The following is a 27,978-nucleotide window of genomic DNA, read 5'->3' as shown; positions in this document are numbered from 1 at the left end:
CCTCTAGCTTATCTCTCCACGCTTCAGGCTCTCTGCCTTTATTCCTGATGAAGGGCTTTTGCCCGAAACGTCGATTTTGCTGCTCGTCGGATGCTGCCTGAACTGCTGTGCTCTTCCAGCACCACTGATCCAGAATCTGGTTTCCAGCATCTGCAGTCATTGTTTTTACCACAGTATGTAGACAGGCCAACAAGGGGCAATGCGATATTGGGTTTAGTACTTGGGAATGAACCCAGCCAGGTGTTTGTTTTGGAGGTAGGTGAGCACTTTGGCAATAGTGACCACAACTTGGTTGTATTTACAATAGCAATGGGCAGGGATAGGTATATATCGTAGGACAAGTGTTATAGCTGGGGGAAAGGCAATTACAATGTAATTCGGCATGATTTAGAATGCATAGGATGGGGAAGAAAACTGCAGGGGATGGGCATAGTTGAAATGTGGAGTTTATTCAAGGAACAGCTACTGCAGGTCCTTGATAAGTACATATCTATCAAGCAGGGAGGTAGTTGTCGAGAAAGGGAGTGATGGTTTACTAAACAGGTTGAAGCTCTTGTCAAGAGGAAGAAGAAGGCTTATGTGAGGGTAAGGTGTGAATGCTCAGTTAGGGGCTTGGACGTTATAAGTTAGCCAGAAAAGATCTAGAGATAGGGCTAAGAAGAACCAGGAGGGGACATGAGAAATTGTTGGTGGGTAGGATCAAGGAAAACCTTAAGGTCTTCTATAGGTATATCAGGAATAAAAGAATGACTACAGTAAGATTAGGGCCAATCAAAGATAGTAGTGGAAAGTTGTGTGTGGAATCTGAGAACATAGGGGAAGCACCTAATGAATATTTTTTGTCAGTATTCACATTGGAAAAGGGCAATGTTAATGAGAATACGGAGATACAGGCTATTAGATGAGATGGGATAGTGGTTGTCAAAGAGGAGGTTTTAGCAATTTTGGAAGATCTGAAAATTGATCAGACCCTGGGCCGGATGGGATTTATCCTCATATTCTCTGGGAAGCCAGGGAGGAGATTGCAGAGCCTTTGGCTTTGATCTTTATGTCATCATTGTCGACAGGAGTAGTGCCAGAAGACTGGAGGATAGCAAATGTTGTTCCCTTGTTTAAGGCGGGGAGTCAGGACAACCCTGGTAATTATAGGCCAGTGAGCAGTTGTGGGTAAGGTGTTGGGAAAGGTTATAAGAGATAGGATTTATAATCATCTGGAAAGGAATAATTTGATTAGGGATAGTCAACACTGTTGAAGGGTAGACCATGCCTCACTAATTTTACTGAGTTCTTCGAGAAGGTGGCAAAGCAGGTGGATGAAGGTAAGGTGGTTGATGTGGTGTATATAGATTTCAGTAAGGCGTTTGATAAGGTTCCCCACGGTAGACTGTTGCACAAAATATGGAGTTTCGGGATTGAAGGTGATTTAGTGGTTTGGATCAGAAATTTGTCAGCTGAAAGAAGGCAAAGGGCGGTGGTTGATGGGAAATGTTCATCCTGGAGCTCAGTTACCAGTGGTGTGCTGCAAAGATCTGTTTTGGGGCCACTGCTGTTTGTCATTTTTATAAATGATCTGGATGTAGGCGTAGAAGGATGGGTTAGTAAATTTGCGGATGACAATAAGGTAGGCAGAGTTGTGGATAGTGCTGAAGGATGTTGTGGGTTACAGAGGTTATAGATAAGATGCAGAGCTGGGCTGAGAAATGGCAAATGGAGTTTAATGCAGAAAAGTGTGAGATAGTTCACTTTGGAAGAAGTAACAGGAATGCAGAGTACTGGGCTAATGGTAAAATTCTTGGCAGTGTAGATGAACAGTGAGATTTCGGTGTCCAGGTGCATAAATCCCTGAAAGTTACTACTCAGGTTGATAGGATTGTTAAGTAGGCATTTGGTCTGTTGGCTTTTATTGGTAGGGAGATTGAGTTTCGGAGCCATGAGGTCATGCTTCAGCTGTACAAGACACTGGTCAGGCTGCACCTAGAATATTGCATATAGTTCTGGTCACCGCATTTTAGGAAGGATGTGGAAGCTTAGGAAAGGGTTCAGAGGAGATTTACTTGGATGTTGCCTGGTATGGAAGGCAGGTCTCATGAGGAAAGGCTGAGGGAACTGAGGTTGTTTTCGTTGGAGAGAAGAAGGTGACTTAATCTAGATGTTTAAGATAATCAGGGGGTTAGATAGGGTGGACAGTAAGAGCCTTTTTCTTCGGATGGTAAAGGCTAACATGAGGGGACATAGCTTTAAATTGAGGGGTGATAAATCTAAGACAGATATCAAGGGTGGTTTCTTTATTCAGAGAGTGGTAGGGGCATGGAACGGCCTGCCTGCAACAGTAGCAGACATGCCGATGTTAAGGGCATTTAAATGGGGATTGGACACACATATAGGTAGTAATGGCACGGTGTAGGTTAGATGGGCATCAGATCAATTTCACAGGTCAGCATAATATCGAGGACTGAAAGGGCCTGTACTGCGCTGTTATGTTCTATGTTCTATGTTCATAAAAGCTCAGGTTTATCACAAGATTGAAGCTCAGACTGGAAAGGGAAACCTTTGTCTGAAAGACAACATTTGGTTTCTTAATTTATAAGGTGGAGGAGGTTTTAAAAAAATTCATTCATGGGATGAGGGAGTCACTGGCTAGGCCAGCATTTATTGCCCAGAGGACAGTTAAGAGTCAACCACATTGCTGTGGGTCTGGAGGCGTATGTAGGTCAGACCAAGTAAGGATGGCAGCTTCCTTCCCGAAAGGTCACGGGGTTGTCTCAACGATTAACAAAGGTTTCATGGTCATCAAAGGTTTCATGGGTGGCACAGTGGTACAGTGGTTAGCACTGCTGCCTCACAGTGCCAGAGACCCGGGTTCAAATCCTGCCTCCTGTCTGTGTGGAGTTTGCGCATTCTCCCCGTGTCTGCGAGGGTTTTCTCCGGGTGCTCCGGTTTCCTCCCACAGTCTAAAGATGTGCAGGTTAGGTGAATTGGCCATGCTAAATTGCCCATAGTGTTAGGTGTAGGGGAATGGGTCTGGGTGGGTTGCTCTTCAGAGGGTCGGTGTGGAATTGTTGGGTCAACGGGCCTGTTTCCACACTGTAAGTAATCTAATCTAATTACAGGCGTTTACTGAATTCAAATTCCACCATCTGCTGTGGCAGGGTTAAAGTCCAGGTTCTCAGGATGTTACCTGGCTCTCTGGATTAACTGTCCAGCAATACTATCACTAGGCCATTGCCTCCCCCAGGCTTCCTTTACATAATGTTCTGCCACATAAGAAAATGGTTCTGTAAATATGGATTTAAGTCGTCATGGTGTTCTTTATTCATGAAGGAAATACGCAGAGAAAAAATGAGGTACGAAGATAAACTGGCCAAAAATATAAAGGAGGATAGTAAAAGCTTTTTTAGGTATGTGAAAGGCAAAAAAATGGTTAAGACTAAAATTGGGCCCTTGAAGACAGAAACAGGGGAATATATTACAGGGAACAAAGAAATGGCAGAAGAATTGAATTGGTACTTCAGATCTGTGTTCACTGGGGAAGACACAGCAATCTCCCTGAGGTAACAATGGCTGAAGGACCTGAACTTAAGGGAATTTATATTTGCCAGGAATTGGTGTTGGAGAGACTGTTAGGTCTGAAGGTTGATAAGTCCCCGGGGCCTGATGGTCTACATCCCAGGGTACTGAAGGAGATGGCTCGAGAAATCGTGGATGCGTTGGTGATTATTTTCCAGAGTTCGATAGATTCGGGATCAGTTCCTGCGGATTGGAGGGTAGCTAATGTTGTACCGCTTTGTGTAAAGGTGGCTTAGTGGTTGGCACTGCTGCCTCACAGCACCAGGGTCCCCGGTTCAATTCCAGCCTTGGGCGACTGTCTGTGTGGAGTTTGCACATTCTCCCCGTGTCTGTGTGGGTTTTCTCCGGGTGCTCCGGTTTCGTCCCACAGTCCAAAGAGGTGCAGGTCAGGTGAATTGGCCAAGCTAAATTGTCCATAGTGTTAGGTACATTAGTCAGAAGGAAATGGGTCTAAGTGAGTTACTCTTTGGAGGGTCGTTGTGGACTGGTTGGGGCTGAAGGGCCTGTTTCCACACTGTAGCAAATCTAATCTAATCTAAAAAAAGCTTTCTTCATCCAAACCTACTTGGAAGTCTCTGTGCTGCAAGCCCTCACTGGAATCTTGTGAACACCTTCATGGAAACACCCCGCACCATCCAAACCCACTCTCCCCACTCCTGCTCCTCACTACCAGTTGTCTCGAGAGAGCAGGTAAGACAATGGTGATTTTTATCATTGCTCAATAGCTGCCAACAGATCGGGCTAGGTGGTTGGAATGAATTTACAAACCCTTTGTACTAAAACATGTGAGAGTTGACATGTGCTTTATACTTTATCAAGAAACGAACAGGTACTGTTCAATGTGGAACTGCACTGAGGCGAATTATTGAAGTTGAAGATTAAATTTGATCAATTTATCTTTGACAGATACCCGATTAGGTCACCAAGGCCTGGTTGCTATGGAGATAAATTTGAATACCCTGGCATCAGAACGTATGGAATTCGAGATCCTAGTGAGCAGTATGATGTCTACTGTTATATCAAAGAACTTAAAGGCAAGTCAGAGTTTTTGCTTAGTTCAAAAATGGTGAGAAATCAGGTCCAGGAGCTTGAATATAAAGCATTCCATTTAATTCTTCTGTGCACATTGACACCTCCGGCCTCCTGTCTTGTTTGTCTTTATTCGGAAATTGGGTGTGGGCATCAGTGACAGGAACAGCATTTGTTTTTCATCCCTGATTGCCCTTGAATTAAGAAGCTTGTCAGGATCATTTCAGAGGAACAACAGTGTTCTGAGTCTGGAATCACATGTAGACCAGACTGGGTCGGGGACAGGTCCTTCTCTTAAGAGCATTAATGAACCCAATGGGTTTTTACAGCAATTGCTGCTGGATGTCATTGTTCCTGTTAGCAAGATCAGCTTTGTACTCCAGATTTATTGACTGAATTTAAGTTTCACCACTTGCTATGGTGGGATTTGAACTCATTTCTCCAATGCATTAGCCTGGGTTTCTGGATTACTTGCCAATGACATTCATACCACTACATCACTGTCTTCCCCAGGCACTGCAAATAATGCAGCCATTATTTTGATATTTTGGTAGAGAGATATTGCTACATGGATGTTAAGAAAAATAATTTAGTTATTGGGAAGGGAATGTGCTTGTTATTGGGTGTTGTACTTGGGGAGTGTTTAGAGCAATCAAGGAGAAAGATGCCAGAAAAGAGCAATAAAATCTGTCACTTTTATTTCCAATGTTCAGTTCCTCTTATTTAGCCATTTCACACCTAACTTTGAGCTGTAATCACCTCCGTGCACTGCTGATCTTGTCTTTGAAGCTTAGACAAGCCACTTGTACATGCCAGCTGTTTGTTTTATAGAATCCCTATACGGAAGGAGGCCTTTCGGCCCATCAAGTCCATTCCGAACAGCATCCATCCCAGACCCAACTCCCCAACCTATCTTTAGAACCCTGCATTTCCTATGGCTAATCCACCTAGCCTGCACATCCCTGAACATTATGGGCAACTTAGCATGACCAATCAACCCTAACGTGCACAGTTTAAGACTGTGGGAGGAAACCAGAGCACCTGGACGAAACCCACGCAGACACAGGGAGAATGTGCAAACTCCACCAAGACAGTCACCTGAGGTTGGAATCAAACCCGGGTCCCTGATGCAGTGAGACAGCAGTGCTAACCATTGAGCTGCCGTTCTGCCCTGGATGGGACCTGGAAAGTGCTGCTGGACTGTACGTGTGGTGTGGTGACTTTAGTGGTTCCCCATTCCGACTGGGATAGTAAGTTGTTGTGAGACCTCCACTCTGTCTCATTACCAGACTGCTGACATCCATCTGCAGCTCTGTCTGAACTGGGCCAGGCTGACTGTGAGATGACAAATGCTAAATATTACAGAGTAAAGGGGGACAAATTAAAATGCACCACATAGTGTTACTCAGATGAGAAAGACTTTTATTTACTTGGCACCTATCAAACCTGCAGGACAACACAAAGCATCTCACAGTCAGTGAAATACTTCTGAAGAATGGTCAGCAGTGTAATATGAGCAACACCGTAGCAAATTTGTACACAGCAATTTCCCAGAAATAACACCGTGATAGCAAACCGAGAAGCTGTTTTCCTAATGTTTATTGATGAATACGTATTGTCGGGGTGAACTCCCCATCTTCCTAATGGGACATTTATCTTGTCCTGAGGGAGTACAAGGGACTTCAGCTTGACACCCTTTTCGATTGGTGACACCTCCCTTAACACTGCACTGGAGTGCGAGTCTAGATTATGGGGGATTTGCAGACTGCACCTTACTCGTAATCACAACTGTAGAGCAATGTGTTGTAGCTGTCCTGAGACAATTTGACCGACCAAGATGCTGACCTGTCACTGATCAGCCCACAGATAGACACCTACCATGTGAATGAGGGCCACCTCCTTCCCCCTCTCAGCCTGGGGAAGTCAAATCCAAACAAGCAGCATGTGTTCACTCTTAAGCTTCAAGATAATTAAATGTTGATCAAAGACTCTCTGTATCGTGTCAAATGGACCAGGGGGCTATGTGCCTCAGTGCACCCAATCACAGAAGCCTGATATTGCCTGAGAGTGATTTTCTTGACAAGAAATCATTTCACATCTGCCTGAAACTATAGGCCCTAGATAAATCTCATAATTACGTCTAATTGGTTGAAACATTCTCACTTCTCAGCGAAATGGTTACGGGATGAAGTTCCATTTCAAGGGCTTCAACCGAGACCCGAGGCTGGGGGAATGTTGCTCTGTCAGACACTTGGTAGGACATGGACAGGACATTATACGGAAGCCCCATCCGCACTAGTGATCCCCTGAGGACAGTTTTGAAGAGGTATATGAGAGTTCTCCCAGTGTTTTGGTCAATGCTTATCCCACAACCGCTATCATTAAAACAGATCATTTGCTTGTCATCCTTTTTATGTTTGTTGGATCTTTCTGTGTACAAATTGGCTGCTATGGTTTTCTACTGATTTTTATTCATTCATACGACGTGGGGGCTGGCTGTGCCAACATTTATTGCTGATGTTTAGTTGCCCTTGAGAAGGTGGTGGTGAGCTGCCTTCTTGAACCTGAAGATAGAACATAGAACATTGAAAAGTACAGCACAGAGCAGGCCCTTTGGCCCACGATGTTGTGCAAGGGTTAATCCCAATGTAAAATAAAATAACTTAACCTACGCACCCCTCAACTCATTGCTATCCATGTGCATGTCCAGCAGTCACTTAAATGCCCCTAATGACTCTGCTTCCACCACTGCCACTAGCAACGCATTCCATGCATTCACAACTCTCTGCGTAAAGAACCTTCCTCTGACGTCCCTTCTATACCTTTTTCCTAATATCTTAAAACTATGACCCCTCATACCATTCAATCCTGCCCTGGGGAAAGTCTCTGGCTATTGGCTCTATCCATACCTCGATCAGGTCACCTCTCTTCCTCCTTCTCTCCGGAAAGAAAAGTCCGAGCTTAAAGTCCGAGATGTGGACGATTTGGAGAGAGTGTCAAAGAGGTTAACCAAGATATTGCCTGGTATGGGGCATTTTAGCTATGAAGAAAGGTTGGATAGACTGCATTTGTTTTCACTGGAGCGCAGGAGGTTGAGGGGCGACCTGATAGACGTTTATAGGATTGTGAATGGCATGGATAGACTAGAAAGTACGAGGCTCTTTCCTAGGGTGAAGGGGTCAATTACACAGGTTCAAGGTGCAGGGAGGATGTTTAAAATAGACACGCGAGGCAAGTTTTTAACACAAAGGCTGGTGAGTGCCTGGAATATGCTGCCAGAGGAGATATTGGAAGCAGAAACACTGCTAGCAGCATTCAAGAAACACCTGAACGAATACGTGACTAGGAAAGGAATAGAGGATCCTGTAAGTGAAGACATTTTTAGTATGGAAGGGGAAAATGTGTCAACTCAGGCTTGGAGGGCTGAAGGGCCTGTGCCTGTGCCTGTGCTGTATTGTTCTTTGTTTTTTGCTCATTGCAGTCCATCTTGTAGTCTGTCTGCTGTCAGTAGACCCTCATTGCTGTTAGGGAGATAATTCCAGAGTTTTGACCCAGCAACGCTGAAGGAACAATGGTATATTTTATTTCAAAGAAAGGTACAGAGGAAGGACAGTTAGTATTTTGGGTCTCATGACCCTTCTTCAGAACTGAAACATTAATTCTGCTTTGTCTCCATAGATGAGGCGCCGAAATAGCTCAGTTGGGAGACCGTTAGACTGAAGATCTAAAGGTCCCTGATTTGATCCTGGGTTTTGGCAGAAACTTCATGGGCGGAACGGTGGCACAGTGGTTAGCACTGCTGCCTCACAGCGCCAGAGACCTGAGTTCAATTCCCACCTCAGGCAACTGTCTGTGTGGAGTTTGCACATTCTCTCCGTGTCTGCGTGGGTTACCTCCGGTTTCCTCCCACAGTCCAAAAATGTGCAAGTTAGGTGAATTGGCCATGCTAAATTGCCCGTAGTGTTAGGTGAAGGGGTAAATGTAGGGGAATGAGTCTGGGTGGGTTGCTCTTCAGAGGGTCGGTGTGGACTTGTTGGGCCAAAGGGCCTGTTTCCACACTGTAAATAATCTAATCTAATGATGCCCGATCTGCTGAGTTTTTCCAGCAATTTCTGTTTTTGTTCCACCATCTGATATGGTGGGGTTTGAACTCAGGTCCCCTGGTTTGTCTGGGTCTCTGGATTTCTAATGTACTGACAATATCACTATAATGACTCATCATTGCCTCCCTCATTACACCAGTGAGTACAATTCAGAAGTAATTAATTGGCTGCAAAAAGCACGCTCTGGGGTGTCCTGATGTCATGAGAGTTGCAAGAGAAATTTCTTTCTCTTGTAAGCATGATTTAGTGTCATTAAGTCAGACAGTCGTTATGGCCCAGGAACAGGTAATTAAGTTCATCAATTTCTGACTCAGTGTGGAAAGTTTTGACAAATATTAGTGATTTCTGGGAATGAGATATTATCAGGTTTTAGTACAGGGACCTTGAATTTTACATGCAAAATTTCTTTATGTCTTCCAATGATGTCAAACAAGACAATCTGAGACATTCAATCCCCCTACCAAATCTGCAATTTGGGATTTCTAATTGGTTCAATTATGTGCATGGCATCATTGAAAGACTTCATACTTGTTAATCTGTACAACATGTTCTGTACAATTACCACTTTCCAGTAGCCTTCCTGTAGACCAGGAAGTCAGTTCTCAACATCTTCACCAAGGCCGGAGTCCCAGCTTGGGTCCAGCCTTGCTCAGCGTTGTTCAAATCCTGTAGTGATGGCAACAGGAACTGAGCCAGTGATTGCGCCCGTACAGTGATCTGATCTCAGTTCTCCCAAGCGAGACACCTTAACAGTAATTAAGGACATCTGTTTGCTTTTTTAAAGCATTGATCTTACATCCACCATGCTCTTACGGAGGGAGTTCAAGGATGTTGTCCGAGCAACAATAATGGAACAGTATCATATTTCCGAGTCAGGAGGTTGAGTGCCATGGAAGGGAACATGTGGGTGGTTGTGGTATTCTAATGAATCTGCTGCCCTTGTCCTTCTAGAAGGTAGAGGTCATGGGTTTGAAAGGTGCATTTCAAGGAACTAGGGTGAGTTACTGAAGTACATCTTGTAGGCGATAAGACTCCAGCCACTCTGTAGCGAATAGAGTGAACGTTTCCCCTGCAGAAAATTTTATTTTAATAACTCCCCTTTAAGACAATTCCTTTGCTTCCCAATGACAGAAAGTGAAAAAGAACATCAAGCTGTGACTCCATTAAGGGCTCACGCACCAGACGGTCCATGAGTGAAGACTGGGAGATGCCCGAAGGCCCATATCAGTCAGATAAAGTGCCTCTTGCGAAGTACGATGAGAATAGCCTTCTATTATGTCAAGTATTAGTCGCTACAATGACTGACAATACCTTTTCATGTGTTCACAGGCAATGTATTTCATGAGACGACCACTCTGAAATTGAACCTGACTGAGGCTATGCATCAATGCCAGATGCAGGGAGCTCAACTAGCAACTGCTGGCCAACTGTACATGGCCTGGAATCAGGGCTTCGATCAGTGTGACGCTGGCTGGCTGGCAGATGGCAGTGTGCGTTACCCCATTAACATTCCTCGAAGAAACTGCGGCGGAGATATGCCGGGTGTCAGGACGGTTTACCAACTCCCAAACAGGACGGGGTTTCCTGATGCTGGGTCAAAGTATGATGCCTACTGTTTCAGAGGTACGACTGTTACAGAGATACACTTGTTATGTAGGTACGACCGTTACAGAGATATACTTGTTATATAGATAGGAATGTTATAGAGATACACTTGTTATATAGGTACAACTGTTATGGAGCTATCCTTGTTATATAGGTACAATTGTTATAGAGATACACTTGTTATGTAGGTACGACTGTTACAGAGATACACTTGTTATATAGGTACAACTGTTATAGAGATACACTTGTTATGTAGGTTCGACTATTACAGAGATACACTTGTTATATAGGTAGGACTGTTATAGAGATACACTTGTTATATAGGTACACAGGAGCAACTTTTTCACGCAGAGGGTGGTACGTGTATGGAATGAGCTGCCAGAGGAAGTGGTGGAAGCTGGTACAATTGCAACATTTAAGAGGCATTTGGATGGGTACATGAATAGGAAGGGTTTGGAGGAATATGGGCCGGGTGCTGGCGGGTGGGACTAGATTGGGTTGGGATATCTGGTCAGCATGGATGGGTTGGACCGAAGGGTCTGTTTCCATGCTGTACATCTCTATGACTCTATGACTCTAACTGTTATGGAGATACACTTGTTATATAGGTAAGACTGTTATAGAGATACTCTAGTTATATAGGTACGACTGTTATGGAGGTACACTTGTTATGTAGGTAGGACTGTTATAGAGATATAGTTCTTCTATAGGTAGGACTGTTATAGACATGCACTTGTTATATAGGTATGACTGTTACAGAGATACACTTGTTATATAGGTACAACTGTTATGGAGATACACTTGTTATATAGGTATGACCGTTACAGAGATATACTTGTTATATAGATAGGACTGTTATAGAGATACACTTGTTATATAGGTATGACTGTTACAGAGATACACTTGTTATATAGGTAGGACTGTTATGGAAATACACTTGTTATATAGGTAGGACTGTTGTAGATATACACTTGTCATATAGATAAGACAGTTATAGGGATACACTTGTCATGTAGGTACGACTGTTATAGAGATACACTTGTTATATAGGTACACGGGCAACTTTTTCAAGCAGAGGGTGGTACGTTTATGGAATGAGCTGCCAGAGGATATGGTGGAAGCTGGTACAATTGCAACATTTAAGAGGCATTTGGATGGGTACATGAATAGGAAGGGTTTGGAGGGATATGGGCCAGGTGCTGGCAGATGGGACTAGATTGGGTTGGGATATCTGGTCGGCATGGATGTGTTGGACCGAAGGGTCTGTTTCCATGCTGTACATCTCTATGACTCTATGACTCTAACTGTAATGGAGATACACTTGTTATATAGGTAAGACAGTTATAGAGACACACTTGTTATGTGGGTAGGACTGTTATAGAGATACACTTCTTCTATAGGTAGGACCGTTATAGAGATACATTTGTTATATAGGTATGACTGTTACAGAGATACACTTGTTATATAGGTACAACTGTTATGGAGATACACTTGTTATGTAGGTAGGACTGTTATAGAGATATACTTCTATAGGTAGGACTGTTACAGACATACACTTGTTATATAGTTAGGGCTGTTATAGAGATACACTTGTTATATAGGTATGTGTATTAGAGAGATACACTTGTTATATAGGTACAACTGTTATAGGGATACACTTGTTATGTAGGTAGGACTGTTATAGAGTTACACTTCTTCTATAGGTAGGACTGTTGTAGATATACACTTGTCATATAGATAAGACTGTTATAGGGATACACTTGTTATGTAGGTACGACTGTTATGGAGATACACTTGTTATATAGGTACGACTGTTATAGAGGTACACGTATTATATAGATAAGACTGTTATGGAGATACACTTGTTATATAGGTAAGACTGTTAGAGATATACACTTGTTATGTAGGTATGACTGTTACAGAGATACACATGTTATATAGGTACAACTGTTATGGAGATACACTTGTTATGTGGGTAGGACTGTTACAGAGATACACTTCTTCTATAGGTAGGACCGTTATAGAGATATACTTGTTATATAGGTAAGACTGTTTTAGAGATACACTTGTCACATAGGTAAGACTGTTATTGAGATACACTTGTTATAGAGGTGCGACTGTTACAGAGGTACACATATTATATAGGTACAACTGTTATAGAGATACACTTGTTATATAGATAAGACTGTTTTAGAGATACACTTGTTATATAGGTACAACTGTTATGGAGATACACTTGTTATATAGGTACAACTGTTATGGAGATACACTTGTTATATAGGTACGACTGTTATAGAGATACACTTGTTATATAGATAAGACTGTTATGGAGATACACTTGTTATAAAGGTGCGACTGTTACAGAGATATGAATCAAAAAGTGTGGCGCTGGAAAAGCACAGCCAGTAGGCAGCATCTGAGGAACAGGAGAGTCGGTGTTTCGAGCATAAGCCCTTGAATAGTTTTGTCCTTGAATAGTCCTTCTCATAATACTGTCCCAATATTTGACACACTCTCAATTCCAATTCCACCAGTGTGGCACGGTGGCTCAGTGGTTAGTACTGCGGCCTACCAGCACTAGGAACCCAGTTTCGATTCCACCCTTGGGTGGCTGTCTGTGTTGAGGTTGCACATTCTCCCCGTGTCTGCGTGGGTGTGCTCCGGTTTCCTCCCGCAGCGCACGTCGTGCAGGTTAGGTGGATTGCCCTTGCTAAATTTCCCATGGTGTCTAGGAAGGTGCAACCTCGCTGGGTTAGGCAGGAGTTGCAGGGATAGGGGGCAGGGGTGGGGTTTGGATGCTCTTCAGACTCAATGGACTGAATGGCCTGCTTTGACATTAGGGATTCTATGACTCTTTGATTCACTTTGGAAGAGTTCGAGTTCCACTTCGTAGACTTTGAGCCAGCTGCAGGGCAACAATATTTCATTGTCAGAGATGCCATTTTCACAACAGTCTTAAACTGCAGCTCCATGACGGTCACTATTGTCCTCTCATTCCAGAGAGAAAGGAAGGGAGTTAAACCTGAGGGTCACCACACCTCAGGCGTTGGGGGTAGTTTGATTTCAGTCAAAGTGGTGACCTCATGGTAACCTCAGCCAGTTCAGGAATTAACCTCTGCTGTTGGGGTCTCATTTGCCATCCAACTAAGCTTTGCATCTTTGTTAACTTCTGAGGTGGATATTTAAGATCCAGTGCCACATTTAGACCACAGGCAAGTGCATTTATCCGTTAAACATCATTAGAAGAGATTATCTGGTCATTGACACATTGCTTACGGCAACTTGCTGGGAGCAACTTGGATTAAAGAAATGATTAAACCTCGTGAGTCGATAAAGTACTTTCTTGAATTAAGATAGGAAGTGCTGGAGAAACTCAGCAGTTCTGTGGAGAAAGAAACGGAGTTAACCTTTTAAGTCCAGTGACCCTTCTTCAGAACTCATTTAAGTACTTTCTTGAAATGCTTTAGAGAGTTCCGAGGTCATGAAATGTGCAATATTGATGCGAGCTAACCTATTTACTCAGATGTCCACAGTGACTGGTGAAGCAAGTAGGACAGTGTGAAATATTGTGGCTGCTGGAATTCTGAAACAAATGTAGACAATGCTGGAGAAGCTCAGTAGGTCTGGCAGCATCTGTGAAGAGAGAGAGACCAGAGTTAATGTTTTGACTCTGGTCTGACTCTTCTTAAGAAATGAAAGATGTTGGAACAGAGGTTCTTTTTTGTACTTTTGATAGTGGCAGAGGAAGAGCAGGAGCACAGATGGTGTACAGACTCAGTCCAAAAGGCACAACGGTTGTTAATTGTGGAGAATGAAAAAGAGCAATGTAGAAAGGGAGATATTAAAGTGTGAAAGGAAGGGGATCAGTCCTGTCTATTAAGTACAAGGTAAACAAGACACAAGCATGATAGATCTGTGGGTGAGGGGACAGGGGAGACAGAATGTAAGAAAAATGGAGAATGGACATAATTCAGTTAGTTTCTGAAGTTATTGAATTCAATGCTGAGACAACGTAGAGTTCTTTAGTTGAAGTTATGTCATATTTTTAGCAAAGTGGAACATAAGATGCCATCCAACACTGGAGTCTATTCCACCCTTCAGTCAAGTCATTGCTGATCTGTTTCTTAACTCCTTCAACACTCCTTGATCCATAAACTGTTAGTTATCCTCAAAATGAAATAAAAACTATAAATGCTGGAAACCGGAAACAAACACAGGCAATGCTGGAGAAACTCAGCAGGTTTGGAAGATTCTGTGGAGAGAGAAACAGAGTTAACGTTTCAGGTCCAGTGAACCTTCTTCAAAACACAACAGACTCACTTTGAAAAAGGGTCATTGGACGTAAAATGTTAACTTTGTCTTTCTCTCCACAGAAGCTGCCGGACCTGATGAGTTTCTCCAGCACTTTCTGTTTCTGTTTCTGCTTCCTTTAGTATTGTGGCCGTATAAAAGTCCATCACTTTAATTTTTTAAAAATTTCAGTTGATTTCCAGCTTCAAAGATGTTGTCCATAAAACATCAGAAGGGAATTAGGCCAATTAGTGATCGAGTCTGCTCCACCATTCAATGAGACCATCTCAGATCTGATCATCCTCAATTCTGCTTTCTGCTTGTTCTCCATTATCTTTGATTCCCTTACTGAGTAAACATCTGTCTATCTCAGCCTTGAATATAGTTAATGACCTATTCCTCTACAGCCCTCTGTGATAAAGCATTCCACAGATAATCATGGGGGAGGCATAGATAAGGTGAATAGCAAAGGAATTTTCCTCAGGGTGGGGGAGTTCAAAACTGGACGAAAGTGAGAGGAAAAAGATTTAGAAGGGACCTGAGGGACAACCTTTTCACGCAGAGGGTGATTCGTATGTGGAATGAGCTCCCAGAGGAAGTGGTAGATGCAGGTACAGTTACAACATCTAAAAAACATTTGGACAGGAACATGAATAGACAAGGTTTAGAGGGATATGGGCCAAATGCAGACAAATGGGACTAGATTAGTTTGGAAAACTTGGTCCAACTTGAACTAGTTGGACCGAAGGGTCTGTTTCCATGCTGTATGACTCTGTGACTCTATTCCCTGCTCGCTCATGGACACATGGCAAATGGGACTAGTTTAATTTGGGAAACTTGGTTGGCATTGGTGAGTTGCACCAGGGTCTGTTTCTGTGCTGTCTGACTCTATGATTCTAAATTCCTCCTCAACTCTGTCTTGGGTGGGCAATCCCTTATTCTGAGATGGTAACCTCTGTTCCTAGATTCTCCCACAAAGGGAAACAGCCTCTCGCACCCACCCTGTCAATTCCTCAAAGAATCTTGTGTCTTTCAATAAGGTCGCCTCTCCTTCTCCAAAATGTCAATAACTAAAGGCCCAACCAACTGAACATCTGCTTATAAGACAGTCCTCCAAACCTGGGATCATTCTAATGAACATTCCCTACATTGCCTGCAATGCTAGCTCAGGGTGGCACGATGGCTCAGTGGTTAGCACTGCTGCCTCACAGCGCCAGTGACCCGGGTTTGATCCCAGCCTTAGGTGACTGCCTGTGTGGAGTTTGCATGTTCACCCCATGTCTGCGTGGATTTCCACCAGGTGCTCTGGTTTCCTCCAACAACCGCAAAGCTGTGGAGGTTAGGAGGATTAACATGTTAAATGTAGGGTTACTGGGATGGGGTAAGGGCATGGGTCTGGGTGGGATACTCTTTGGTGGGTCGGTGTGAACTCGATGGGCCAAATGGCCTTCTCCCGCACTGTAGGGATTGTATGATTCTATCTTTTCTCAGATAAAGGGTCCAAAGCTGTTCACTGTATTCCAGTTGTAGTCTGATGACTAAAGTGATCACAGTTATTACTGGTAACATGTCACCAGAACATGTGCCAGTTAAATATGTTGGATTATCTGAATCATCATGTACACCTGGAATGTTCTAGAATTTAGTGCAGCTGTGTTTTGTATACAGTGATGGATCTTGCTGCAAGTTCATTAATTGTGGACTGTTTATTAACTTTAAAGAAAATGCTTTCATCCTGTTGTACAAAACCACAACTGAGGAAAAGAGAAACAAGCCTGCTTGGGCATTGTTACAGTTTAAACCTGGATTCGGTTTGCTAACCTTTCCTGATGCTGCTGGGCTCTCTGGGAATCAGAGATTACACTCTTATACATTGCTGTAAGTAGGTCCAGAGGTAAAGTTGCCATCATCTGCCAAACCATGGACTGTTCTCTTATTGGAGAGAAATAATCCATGGTGCCTGAGAGTCACTGGAACTCAGGCAGGATGAAAAATTGAGATGCAGAGTCCTCGGCTGGTGCAGGAATTGAACCACTGATGCTTTTTTCTTAATTTCAAAGGTTTATTTTATTCATAAAAAAGTCTTTATGTACCTGTACGTACATAGTCACTATAGTAGTTCAATTCTGTACAGTCTTTACATATGGAGAAGAAACAAACCCCAAGGCATTTTTTAATTGTGCAAGATAATATTTACATGTATTTGAGGCACCAGGAGAGTCCAATACCTGAAACCGTACTAACTTGATTGTATGTTGGCCGAGATGTTACTCTGCATTGGGCTTCAGACTGGTTTCACAGGTCGGCGCAACATTAAGGGCCGAAGGCCTGTACTGCGCTGTAATGTTCTATGTTCTATTGCAAACTAGGCATCTGTGCTAACTAACCTCCCTTACAGAGAACTCTCCTTCTCAACCTCTCCCCTTACCGGAGGTTTGGTGACCCTTAGGTTAAACCAGCCCCAGTCTGTCACGAGGTCAGCCAGGTGGACCTCATAGAATCTGAGTTCCCTGACTGGGGCTGTTAGCCTGGTTCAATTAGGGAGCTCTGGCTGACAGACATAAACAGAAGTGTCAGGGGTTCTGTTCACTCTGAGAGCTGATTCTGAGGGAGCTGGATCAGTGTAGATAAAGGGGGACTTGGTGATGGGATACCAGCCTCTCTGGAGTTATTTCAATCATCCCTCTGTAGTGAGAGAGCAGCTGTATGGTTTAGCAACTATGGTTTAGACTATAACAACTTCTACAAATCTAAAGGAATAATTAAGGGATCATTAAAAGAATTGGTTTTGATTTTCTTCAAAAGTTTGTCAGATATTACAAGAGATTGGAGGCTTTTTAAATGACAGACAAACACAGCCAGGTAGTTCTTTCCATTCTGAAGAAGGGTCACTGGACCTGAAACATTAACTCTGCTTCCCATCTTCACTGCTACCACCAGACCTGCTGAGTTTTTCCAGCAATTTCTGTTTCTGTAACTCGTTTTATTCCTGATTGATAAGATTGGTGTTCACCATGGCAATGCGCATGTCAAGTCACCAATCTAAGGGAGCGCGGTTCAGTTGGGAGTCACGTGGTGAACCCCTCCAGAAAATGTCCAACCAGAGTGGGTAACACTGACCTGGCTCAATGAGAACATCACTACTCTCAGCTCAAAGGGTTGGAAATGGCCACTGCTGTTCCATAACCTCTACACATCGTAAGCACATAACAACCAAGAGCAGGAGTTGGCCATTCAGCCTCTCGAGGTTACCCTGTCATTCTGAATGATAATGGCTGATTTCACCTTGGCCTCAAACTGACCTTCCTGCCTGATCTCCATAACTCTTCAACCCTTTACTAATTAAAAATCTGTATTTATGTTTACTCAATGTCCCAACATCCACATGCTCTGGGGGAGTAAATTCCACAGACTCATGGCCTTTTCAGAAAAATAATATCTCGTCTCTGTTTTTAAGTTGCTACCCCATATCGTAAAACTATGCTCTCTCTTTCTAGATTGGCTCAAATCAGGAAACATCCTCTCTACATCTACTTTGCCAATAATTTAGTATCTTATGTACACCAATTAGACCTTCTCGCATTCTTCTGCATTGCAGAGGGTATAGGCCTCAACTGTTCAATCATCGATCTCCAGTATCACTTGGAAAACTGACACTCAATGATTCTCGCTTTTCCATTGCAGCCAATAGGGAAGTGTCCCAGTTGCCCTCTCCCTCAATCAGGAATCCAAAATGTAGCTGGGAATCTGTAACACAAACTCTGTGCTGTCTGCCGATTCTTTTTGGCTTATTTAACATGCTGGGGGGAAGGGGGAGTCGGCGGGGGGGGGTGTGGGAGCGGAGGGAACAATTACAGTCTGTACCCCAACGTGACTCCATATCAGGGTTGCAAGGATGGAACAAAAACAGAAATTGCTGGAAAAGCTCAGCAGGTCTGGCAGCATCTGTGAAGAGAAATCAGAGTTAATGTTTCATGTCTGGTGACCCTTCAGTAGGGTAGGTCTGGGTGGGATGCTTTTCGGAGGGTCGGCATGGACTCGATGGGCCGAATGGCCTACTTCCAAGTTGTAGGGATTCTATGGTTCTAACTGGTCTGCAATGGGTGGCATGGGGGCTCAGTGGTAAGTGATGGTGCCGCACAGCGCCAGGGACTTGGGTTTGATTTCACCCTCGGGCGACTGTCTGCGTGGATTCCATCTGGATGCTCCGGTTTCCTCCCATGGCCCAAAGATGTGCAGGTTGGCTGGATTAGCCATAGGAAATGCAGGCTCCCAGGGATGGGATGGGTCTGGATGGGATGCACTTCAGAGGGTCGGTGTGGACTCGATGGGCCAAATGGCCTGCTTTCACACTGTAGGGATTCTGCATTGTCTCAACTCTATTTTTCTTTATGTGCTTCCTTACACATAGAGTTGTCTGGAACTTACAGCATAGGAACCGAAAATTCGGCCCAGCCAATCTGTGATGGTATTTATCCTCCACTTGAGCCACATGCTGCCCTCCCTCATTGACCAGCCTGTCCTTCTGTCACTTTCTCGTTCTTGTGTTTATCCAGCCTCCTCTTAAGTGTATCTATGGCTTTAGCTCCAACTATTTCCTGCATTAGCAAGTTTGATATTGTTTACACTTCCTGGAGAAAGAAACGTCTTCTGAATTCCTGATTGATTATATCAGTGATCATCTCTTGTTTTTCAACCTCACTCCCTCCCCAACCTTTGGGCAGAATCTTTGCATCCCAATGGTGAGAAATTGGGGAGAATTGTGTGAGGTGGGCAGTGAGGAGATTCCTGACTTTGGGAGCAAGAAGCCCCACTGACTAACCCAAGTGTTGAACAACAATTGGCATTGTCACTAGCGATCAGTAAGAAACGTGTTGCATGCGTTAGCATTTCAGGGCAGGCAATGGTCTAGCAGCATTGTCGCTACACTGTTAATCCAGGGACCTGGGAACATGGGTTGAAATCCTACCACAGCAGTTGGTTGAACTTGAATTCAATACAAAATATGGAAATTAGAGTCTAGTGGTGATTATGACACCATTATCGATTGTTTGGAAAAACTTACCTGGTTCACTAACGTTCTTTCCGGAAGAAAATCTGTTGTCTTGACTAGTCTGGCCTACATGTGACTCCAGACCCACAGCAATGTGGTTGCCTCTTAACTACACTCTGGGCAAAGAGAGATGGGTCATTGATGCTGGCCTAGTCAGGGACACATGCAACTCATTAATGCATTTTTAAAAAGTCCCTGTGGAAATGTCATCCCACTGCATTGATTTCCCATTTTCCCACCCACCAGATAGGAACGAGAGGGCGGCCATTCTCAACATGAGCATCAGAGCGGGTACCTGGCAACTGCAGACCTTTCCAACAGCTCGGGCCACACTCCACAGGCAGCTAGGGCACCTCCCGCCTACCTTCAGCAGGACCTCTAGGTTCCACACCAAAGCAAGGTGCCAATGGTCACCATGCTGTTCACCATGGGCTGGCAGGGTGGCTCAGTGGTTAGCACTTTTGCCTCACAGCACCAGGGACCCAAGTTTGCGTCCTGCCTCGGGTGATTATTTGTGTGGTGTTTGTACATTCTCCCTGTGGCTGTGTGGGTTTCCACCGGGTGCCTCTCACAATCCAAAGATGTGCAGGTTAGGCGGATTGGCCGTGGGAAATTACCTCTTGTGTTCAGGGATGTGTAGGTTAGGTGCATTAGTCAGGGGTAAATGTAGAGTAATAGGGCAGGGGAATGGTTTGGGTGGGTTACTCTTTGGAAGGTCAGTGTGGACTTGTTGGGCTGAAGGATCTGTTTCCACACTGTAGGGGTTCTATGTTCTGGGCCAGATTGACCAATTTTACCAGGGCAGCTGTGCTTGGGGCCAGTGCTTGACAGGGTGCATGGCTGGGATTTAAAGATGATGTTAGTGCCAAGAGTACCTGCCATTTCTGTCATGGGCAGTGCGGAGAGTGGGAGAATGTGAAGAGTGGGGAACCGTATGGATCCAGTGAGAGATTACACAAGATTTTGGGAAGATTACACAAGAAAGGGATTTTTGGATTTGGAGGGAGTGCAATGTAGGTTTATAAGAATGATACTTGGACTTAAGGGGTTAGGTTAGGAGGAGTAATTATACAAGTTAGGCCTGTTTTCTGTAGAGTTGGAAGACTAAGGGGTGATCTTGTCAAAGTCTTCAAGATATAAACAGGAAAAGACAGGGTAGATAAAGACAAACTATTTCCACTGTTTCGGGATTCTAGAACTAGGGGGCACAGTTTGAGAAATAGGGCCAGACCGATCAGGAGAGATGTTAGGGGGCACTTCTACACACAGGGTGGGAGATGTTTGGGACTGTATTCCAACAATGGCAGTGGATGCTGGATCTGTTGTTAATTTTAAATATAAGATAATGTTTTGCTAAGAAAGGTGCTAAGGGATAGGAGCCTAATGATGGTATGTGGAGTTAGACCATAAATCAGCCATATTCTCAATGAATGTGGAACAGGCTCGAGGGGTTGAATGGCCTACTCCTGTTCTTCTGTTCCTAATACTTGCTGAGGATCATGGAGAGAAACCCTCCGATAAACTTGCCAAAAAATAACACATTGCTGATTTTTGGTGAAATTCAGCTCTTTGTCCATCCTATCATACCCAATAATTTCAAAGACCTCACCAGGTCACCTCTCTATGTTTCCTTTTGAAAAGGAATGGGCCACAGCCTGTTCAACTTTTCCTGACTGGTGCAACCTTTCAGCTCTTTCCTACACACCAGCACTAGCTCTGAACTCAGAGCAGCAGGATCCACATATCCTGAGCCATTTTATCATCCGTCCTCCCCACCTCCCGGAACACACTCTGGAACAGCTTATCTGCATTTTCCATCCAGACATTTAGTGGGAATGAGGAAAGGTTGTCTCCTCTTTTACATTGGGATGTTGAAGTGACATCCCTGTGTGAGATTGACAATGAAAAGATGGGCATTGCTGGCTGAGCCAGCTTTTATTACCCAGAGGATAGTTAAAGGTCAATCACATCATGTTGATTCTGGTCTCATGCACTGACCAGGTAAGGACACCCTTCCCCAAAGGACGTTAGTGAACCAGATGGTTTTCTCCCCCAACAATGGAATCATGATCATCGTTTGACTCTTAATTCCAGATATTTTTAAAATTGAATTCCATTTCCACCACCTACTCTTATGAGATTGTGAACCCATGTCCCCAGTCTCTGGGTTAATAGGCCTAACAATAACAGCATCGCTGCCTAATAGTTGACACCAGAACTGGAGAGACAGAAAGAGTGAAAGAATGAGTGTGGATCCTGAAGACAAGTCATCAGACTTGGCACGGTAACTCTGTTTTTCTCTCGCCTCAGACACTGCCAGACTTGCTGAATTTCTCTAGCACTTCCTAATTTCACTTTAGATTTCTGACACCTGCAGTATTTCGCTTTTAATTATGTATATGTGTGGGAAGGGGGTCATGTTACTTTGACCTCTTACACATTGCAATCAGCTGTTAGGGAGAGACGTACTGGGTGAGGGCAGTGGGAAAAGTGAGGATCATAGTGACACCAGATAGCTTGCCACGAAGCTACAATTTGAACGTTTATGAGTGAGTCAGCGTAACCAACAGATCAAAGGCTTTGTTAATTGGCACCGTTAATCTTCCTGGCTGCCTACATGTATAATCAAAGCAGCATTCTGAAACCCTGAGGCAAGAAAGATTACAACCGGCAGAAGCTTTCTCTTAATAATTCTTTGAAATATTTAATGTAGACTTGCATGCTCATTGTGCAGTGACATCAAGCAAGATGAGCTGTGTGTGGGGTGATGATATGGGACCCATCTTCCATATTGGCACGGGTCACAGTCAATCACTGGCACCATACCCTTGATTTTGACGTGTCTTGGTTGAGTTATCCGATGCCAGGTACAAACTTGTTTGGTTGTTGTCAAAGTGTAGGATCACTTAGTATTTTATTTTAATGGAGATATCCTTTTGCAATTGGGCTCTTGGGTAGGTGCTATCACACCTCCCAGCTTCGGAGAGGTGAACGGAAAAGAAGATTCGTGTTTATGTTGTGTCTTTCATGACTTTAACAGTGTCCAAAGTACCTTACTATCAAATATGTATCTCTGTGGTGTTACTTGTACTTTTAGGAAATGCAGTCAGTTTATGTCGAGCAAGTTCCTCCAAGAGCAATGTGTTTAGAGTAATCTTGGTTGGGGGTTTGTTATATATAGGTTACGGAACTATGAACAAGGAACAAGATGAGGCCACTCAGCCCTTTGAGCCTGCTACCCTAGTCAATAAAATTGTGGCTAAGCTGACTTTAACCCAAGGTCTGCATTTCTGCATATCCCTGTAATCTTTCACCCCTTGGTCAACGAGAATCTATCTGCCTCTGCCTTAAAAATATTTAAAGATTCTGCACTCACAGCCTTTTGACAAAGGGAATGCCTAAAACTTACAACCCTCCCGAGACAAAAAAAGAAAGCTTCCTCATCTCTATTTTAAATTTTAATTTTAAACTATGAGCTCTAGTTCTAGATCCTCCCTCAGTTCTCCTGATGAAGGGGCAGTGCTCCAAAAGCTTGTGATTACAAATAAAATGTTAGACTATAACCTGGTGTCATGCGACTTCTGACCTTGTCCACCCCAGTCCAACACTGGCACCTCCACAAGCTAGATTCTCCCGCAATAGGAAACATCCAGGTCAAGTCCCCTCAGGATTTTACAGGCAATTTGGTGGCTCAATGGTTACCACTGCAACCTCACAGCGTCAGGGACCCAGGTTCGATTCCAGCCTCAGGTGACTGTCTGTGTGGAGTTTACATATTCTCCCGTGTTTGTGTGGGATTCCTCTGGGTGCTTTGGTTTCCTCCCACAGTCCAAAGATGTGTAGGTTAGGGTGAATTGGCCATGCTAAATTGCTCATAGTATTCAGGGATGTGTAGATTAGGTGCATTATTCAGGGTAAATGTAGGGAAATGGGTCTGGGTGGGATACTCTTTGGACGGTTGGTGTGGATTTGTTGGGCCAAATGGCCTGTTTCCACACTATAGGGATTCTATGATATTTCAATTAAGTCACCTCTGATTCTTCTAAACTCCAGAGGATACAGGTCTAGTCTTTCCTCATAAGGCAATCATTCATTCCAGATATTAATTTAGGAAATCTTCGCTGAGCTGCTTCCAACTCTTTAATGTCCTTCCTTAAGTACAGTGATTTGCACTGTATGCAGTACTCCAGATGTGATCTCACCAATATCCTGTATAACTATAGCATAACCTCCCTACTTTTGCATTCAATATCCCTCTTGCAACGAAATGTATTCTCCTAGCTCTCCTGATTACTTGCTGCACCTGCACACTAACCTGTGATTCATGCACTAGAACAAATAGATTTCTCTGCATCTCAGAGCTCTGCAACTTCTCACCATTGAGATAATATGATGTTATTTTATTCTTTCTGCCAAAATGGACAATTTCACATTTTCCCACATTATACTTCATTTGCCAGAACTTTGCCTACTCACATAGCCTATCTACCTTCCTTTGTAGCTTTCTTATATCACTTTCACAACTCACTTCCCTACATCCTTGTGTTATTAGCAACGTTAGCGGATAGAGTCACAGAGTCAACAGACCCTTTGGTTCAACTTGTCTGCCCTGATCAGACATCCCAATCTGACCTAGCCCCATTTGCCAGCATTTGGCCCACATCCCTCAAAACCCTTCCTATTCATGTACCCATCCAGATGCCTTTTAAATGCTGTAATTGTACCTGCCTCCACCACTTCCACTGACTGCTCATTCCGTACACGGACCTCCCTCTGCATGAACAAATTTACCCCTCAGGTTCTTTTTAAGTCTTTTCCCTCTCACCTTAAACCTATGCCCTCTAGTTTTGGACTCGCCTACCCTGGGAAAAAGATCTTGGCTAATCATCCTATCCATGCCCCTCATAATTTTATAAGCCTCTATAAGGTCACCCCCCCCAGCCTCCGATGCTCCAGGGTAAAAATGCCCCAACCTATTCAGCCTCTCCATGTCATTCAAACTCTTCAGTCCGAGCAACATCCTTGTAAATCTTTTCTGCACCCTCTCAAGTTTCACAACATCTTTCGTATAGAAGGGCAAGCAGAATTGTAGACAGTATTCTAAAAGTGGCCTTACCAATGTCCTGCACAGCCACAGCAAGACATCCCATGCTCAGTGTTCTGACAAATGAAAGCAAGCATGCCAAATGGCTTATTCAACATCCTGAAGGGCTCCTGTCCGGAAAGTCGATTTTCCTACTCGGATGCTGCCTGACTGCCTGTGCTTTTCCAGCACCACTCTAATCTTGACTCTAATCTCCAGCATCTGCAGCACCCACTTTTGCCTTCTTCAACATCCAGTTTACCTGTGACTCTACTTTCAAGGAATAATGCATCTGCATCACTAGTTCTCTTAGTTTGGCAACACTTTCCAGAGCCCTACCATTAACTGTAGAAGTCCTGCCCTAGTTGACCTTACCAAAATGCAACACCTCACATTTATCTATATTAAACTCCGTTTGCCAATCCTCAGCCTATTGGCCCATCTGATTAAGGCAGTCTGAGATAATCTTCTTCACTGTCCACTGTCCACCTATTTTGTTGTCATCTGCAAACTGACAAATCATACTTCTTATATTCATATCCAAATCCTTTATATAAATGATGAAGAACAGTGGACCCAGCACCGATCCCTGTGGCACACCGCTGGTCACAGGCCTCCAGTCCGAAAAGCAGTCCTCCACCACCACCTTCTCTCTCCTACCTTCAAGCCAATTTTGTATCCAATTGGCTAGATCTCCTGGATCCCATGTGATCTAATCTTACTAAGCAGTCCATAATATGGAACCTTCTTGAATGCTTCGCTGAAGTCCATATAGACAATGCAAGTGTTCCAAATGGCTTCTTCAACATCTTGAAGATGCTGCCTTCATCAATCTTATTTGACATATCTTCAAAAAACTCAATCAAGTTAGTGAGACATGATTCCCCATGCACAAAGCCACTTTAACTATCCCCAATCAGTCCTTGCCTTTCCAAATGCTTATAAATCCTGTCCCTCAGAATCCCCTCCAACAACCTACCCACCACTGACATAAGGCTCTCAGGTCTACAGTTCTCTTGCATTTTCTTACCGTCTTTCTTAAATAATGGCACAACAATAGCTACCCTCCAATCTTCTAGCACCTCACCCCTGGCTGTTGATGGTACAAATATCGCTACTAAGGGCGCAGAAATCTCTTCCCTAGCTTTGTACAATGTTCTGGGAAACACCTGATCAGGTCCTGGGGATTTATCTACCTTTATATGTTTAATTCCTCCAGCACCTCCTCTTCTGTAATGTGGACACTTTTCAAAACATCATTACTTATTTCCCCAAGCACTCTACCTCCCTGTCACTCTCCACAGTAAATACTGATGTGAAATATTTTTTAGTATCTCACCTATATCCTGTGGTTCCATATATTGTGACAGTGCTATCACTTTAATAAGGTCATTTTGTCCTTGGGTTTTTTTTAAGAGAGGTTGTAAAGGCAGAGGTGCCAAATGTCTACTTTAACAATGGCATCAGAGTGGCTAGTTCTCCCAGTTTAGGTTTTTTCTAGTTTGATTTAGTTGTAACAGGGAGAAGCCTCTGCAGTGCAGAGAAAGATTCCAAGCTTCAGCAGATGATTCTTGACTGACTGCTTCCTGGAATCTCTCCTGCCTGTAAGAACCTGTGTTTGAATTTATTTTTTCCCAATGGATGTGTTCTGGGGATGCAATGGGAATTGGAATAGCTCCTTAGTTCAGTTGCTGTGTTGCGTCAGGTAGGTTACTTTAAATTCTGTTTTCTTTTTTTCATGTTTCAATGGTAGTGTTTAAATCAACTCTGTTTTGTTTAAAGCTGAGTGATTTGACCAGCTGCATCACACCTGGAATATCCACTTCATATCTGTCTTTAAAATAAGAAAAAGTTAGGGGGTCTGGGCTACCTTCTTAAAATATTTTGAGGGGTTCTGGCTTGGTCCATAACAACATAGGCAGCCACATTAATTTTTAAGGGGCCTTATTCTCTCCCTTGTTACTATTTTGTCCTTAATGTACTTATAGAGTCTCTTTGGTGTCTCGTTAACTCTATCTGCCAAAGCTATCTCATGTTCCATTTTGTTTTCCTGATTTCTCTGCTACTGCCCTTATACTCCTCTAAGGATTTAGGATCCTAGCCATCGAGATCTGATATATGCCTCCTTCGTTTTTCTTGACAAGAACCTCAATTTCTCTAGTCATCCAGCATTCCTTACACCTACCAGCCTTGCCCTTCACACAAACAGGAACATACTGTCTCTGAACTCTCATTATCTCATTTTTAAAGGCCTCCCACATCCCAACTGTCCCTTTATCTACAAATAGCCTCCCCCAATCAACCTTTGAAAACTACTGTCTAATACCTTCAAAATTGGCTGATTTCCAATTTAGAACTTTAACTTCTCGATTAGTTCTTTTCCATCACTATTTTAAAACTAATAGAATTGTGATCACTTGTTCCAAAGTGCTCCCTCACTGACACCTCAGTCACTTGCCCTACCTTATTTCCCAACACAAGGTAAGTTTTTCTCCTTCTCTAGTAGGTACATCCACATATTGAATAAGAAAGTTTTCTTGTACACACTTAACAAATTCTTCCTCATCCAAGCCTTGAACACTATGACAGTCGATATTTGTAAGGTTAAAATCCCCTACTATTTCAACCCTATTATTCTTACAGAAATCTGAGATCTCCTTATTTATTTGCTTCTCAATGTCTTGCTGACTATTGAGGGGCCTATAATACAATACCAGCAAGGTGATCATCTCTTTCTTACTTCTCAGCTCCACTCATTTAACGTCACTGGATGATCTCTCAGGAATATCGTCCCTAAGTATGGCAGTAATGTTATCCCAAAACAAAAATGCCACATTTCCTCCACTCTTGCTTCCCTTTTAATCCATTCCTATAGCGTCTATACCCTGGCTCATTGAGCTGTCCCGGATGCTGCCTGACCTGCTGTGCTTTTCCAGCACCACTCTGATCTAAACTCTGGTTTCCAGCATCTGCAGTCCTCACTTTTGCCTACATTAAGCTGTCAGTCCTGTCCATTCCTGAGCCACATTTCTGTGATAGCTATGATATCTCAGACCTGTGTTCTGAACCATGCCCTACATTCGTCTGCCTTTCCTGTCAGGCCTCTTGTATTGAAGTAAATGCAATTTAATTTACCAGCCTTACCTTATTTTCTGCCATGCTGTTGTCTGCCTTAACCATTAGACTTGCTCTGCTTATCTATTGTACCAGCCTTGGCTTTTCCTTATTTCTCACTATGGCTTTGGCTC

At 43.5% G+C, this 27,978-nt stretch overlaps 1 protein-coding gene and 1 non-coding gene across 3 annotated transcripts in view; both read left to right on the top strand.

Annotated features, from left to right (window-relative positions):
* Positions 1-27,978, top strand: part of LOC122565446 (neurocan core protein-like) — a 251,842-nt gene that overhangs the window by 96,118 nt on the left and 127,746 nt on the right. For both annotated transcript variants that reach the window (XM_043721435.1, XM_043721436.1), the window contains exons 5-6: positions 4,474-4,601; positions 10,029-10,322. In XM_043721435.1, the coding sequence (XP_043577370.1) occupies positions 4,474-4,601; positions 10,029-10,322 (422 nt within the window). The remainder of the gene's footprint in view (positions 1-4,473; positions 4,602-10,028; positions 10,323-27,978) is intronic.
* On the top strand, positions 8,282-8,354 carry trnaf-gaa. The gene has a single exon. It is a non-coding gene; the product is annotated as a tRNA-Phe (tRNA).

Source organism: Chiloscyllium plagiosum, chromosome 31 (assembly GCF_004010195.1).
Source record: "Chiloscyllium plagiosum isolate BGI_BamShark_2017 chromosome 31, ASM401019v2, whole genome shotgun sequence".
In the NCBI taxonomy this organism is placed as follows: domain Eukaryota; kingdom Metazoa; phylum Chordata; class Chondrichthyes; order Orectolobiformes; family Hemiscylliidae; genus Chiloscyllium; species Chiloscyllium plagiosum.
This window is presented reverse-complemented; position numbering and strand designations above follow the sequence as displayed.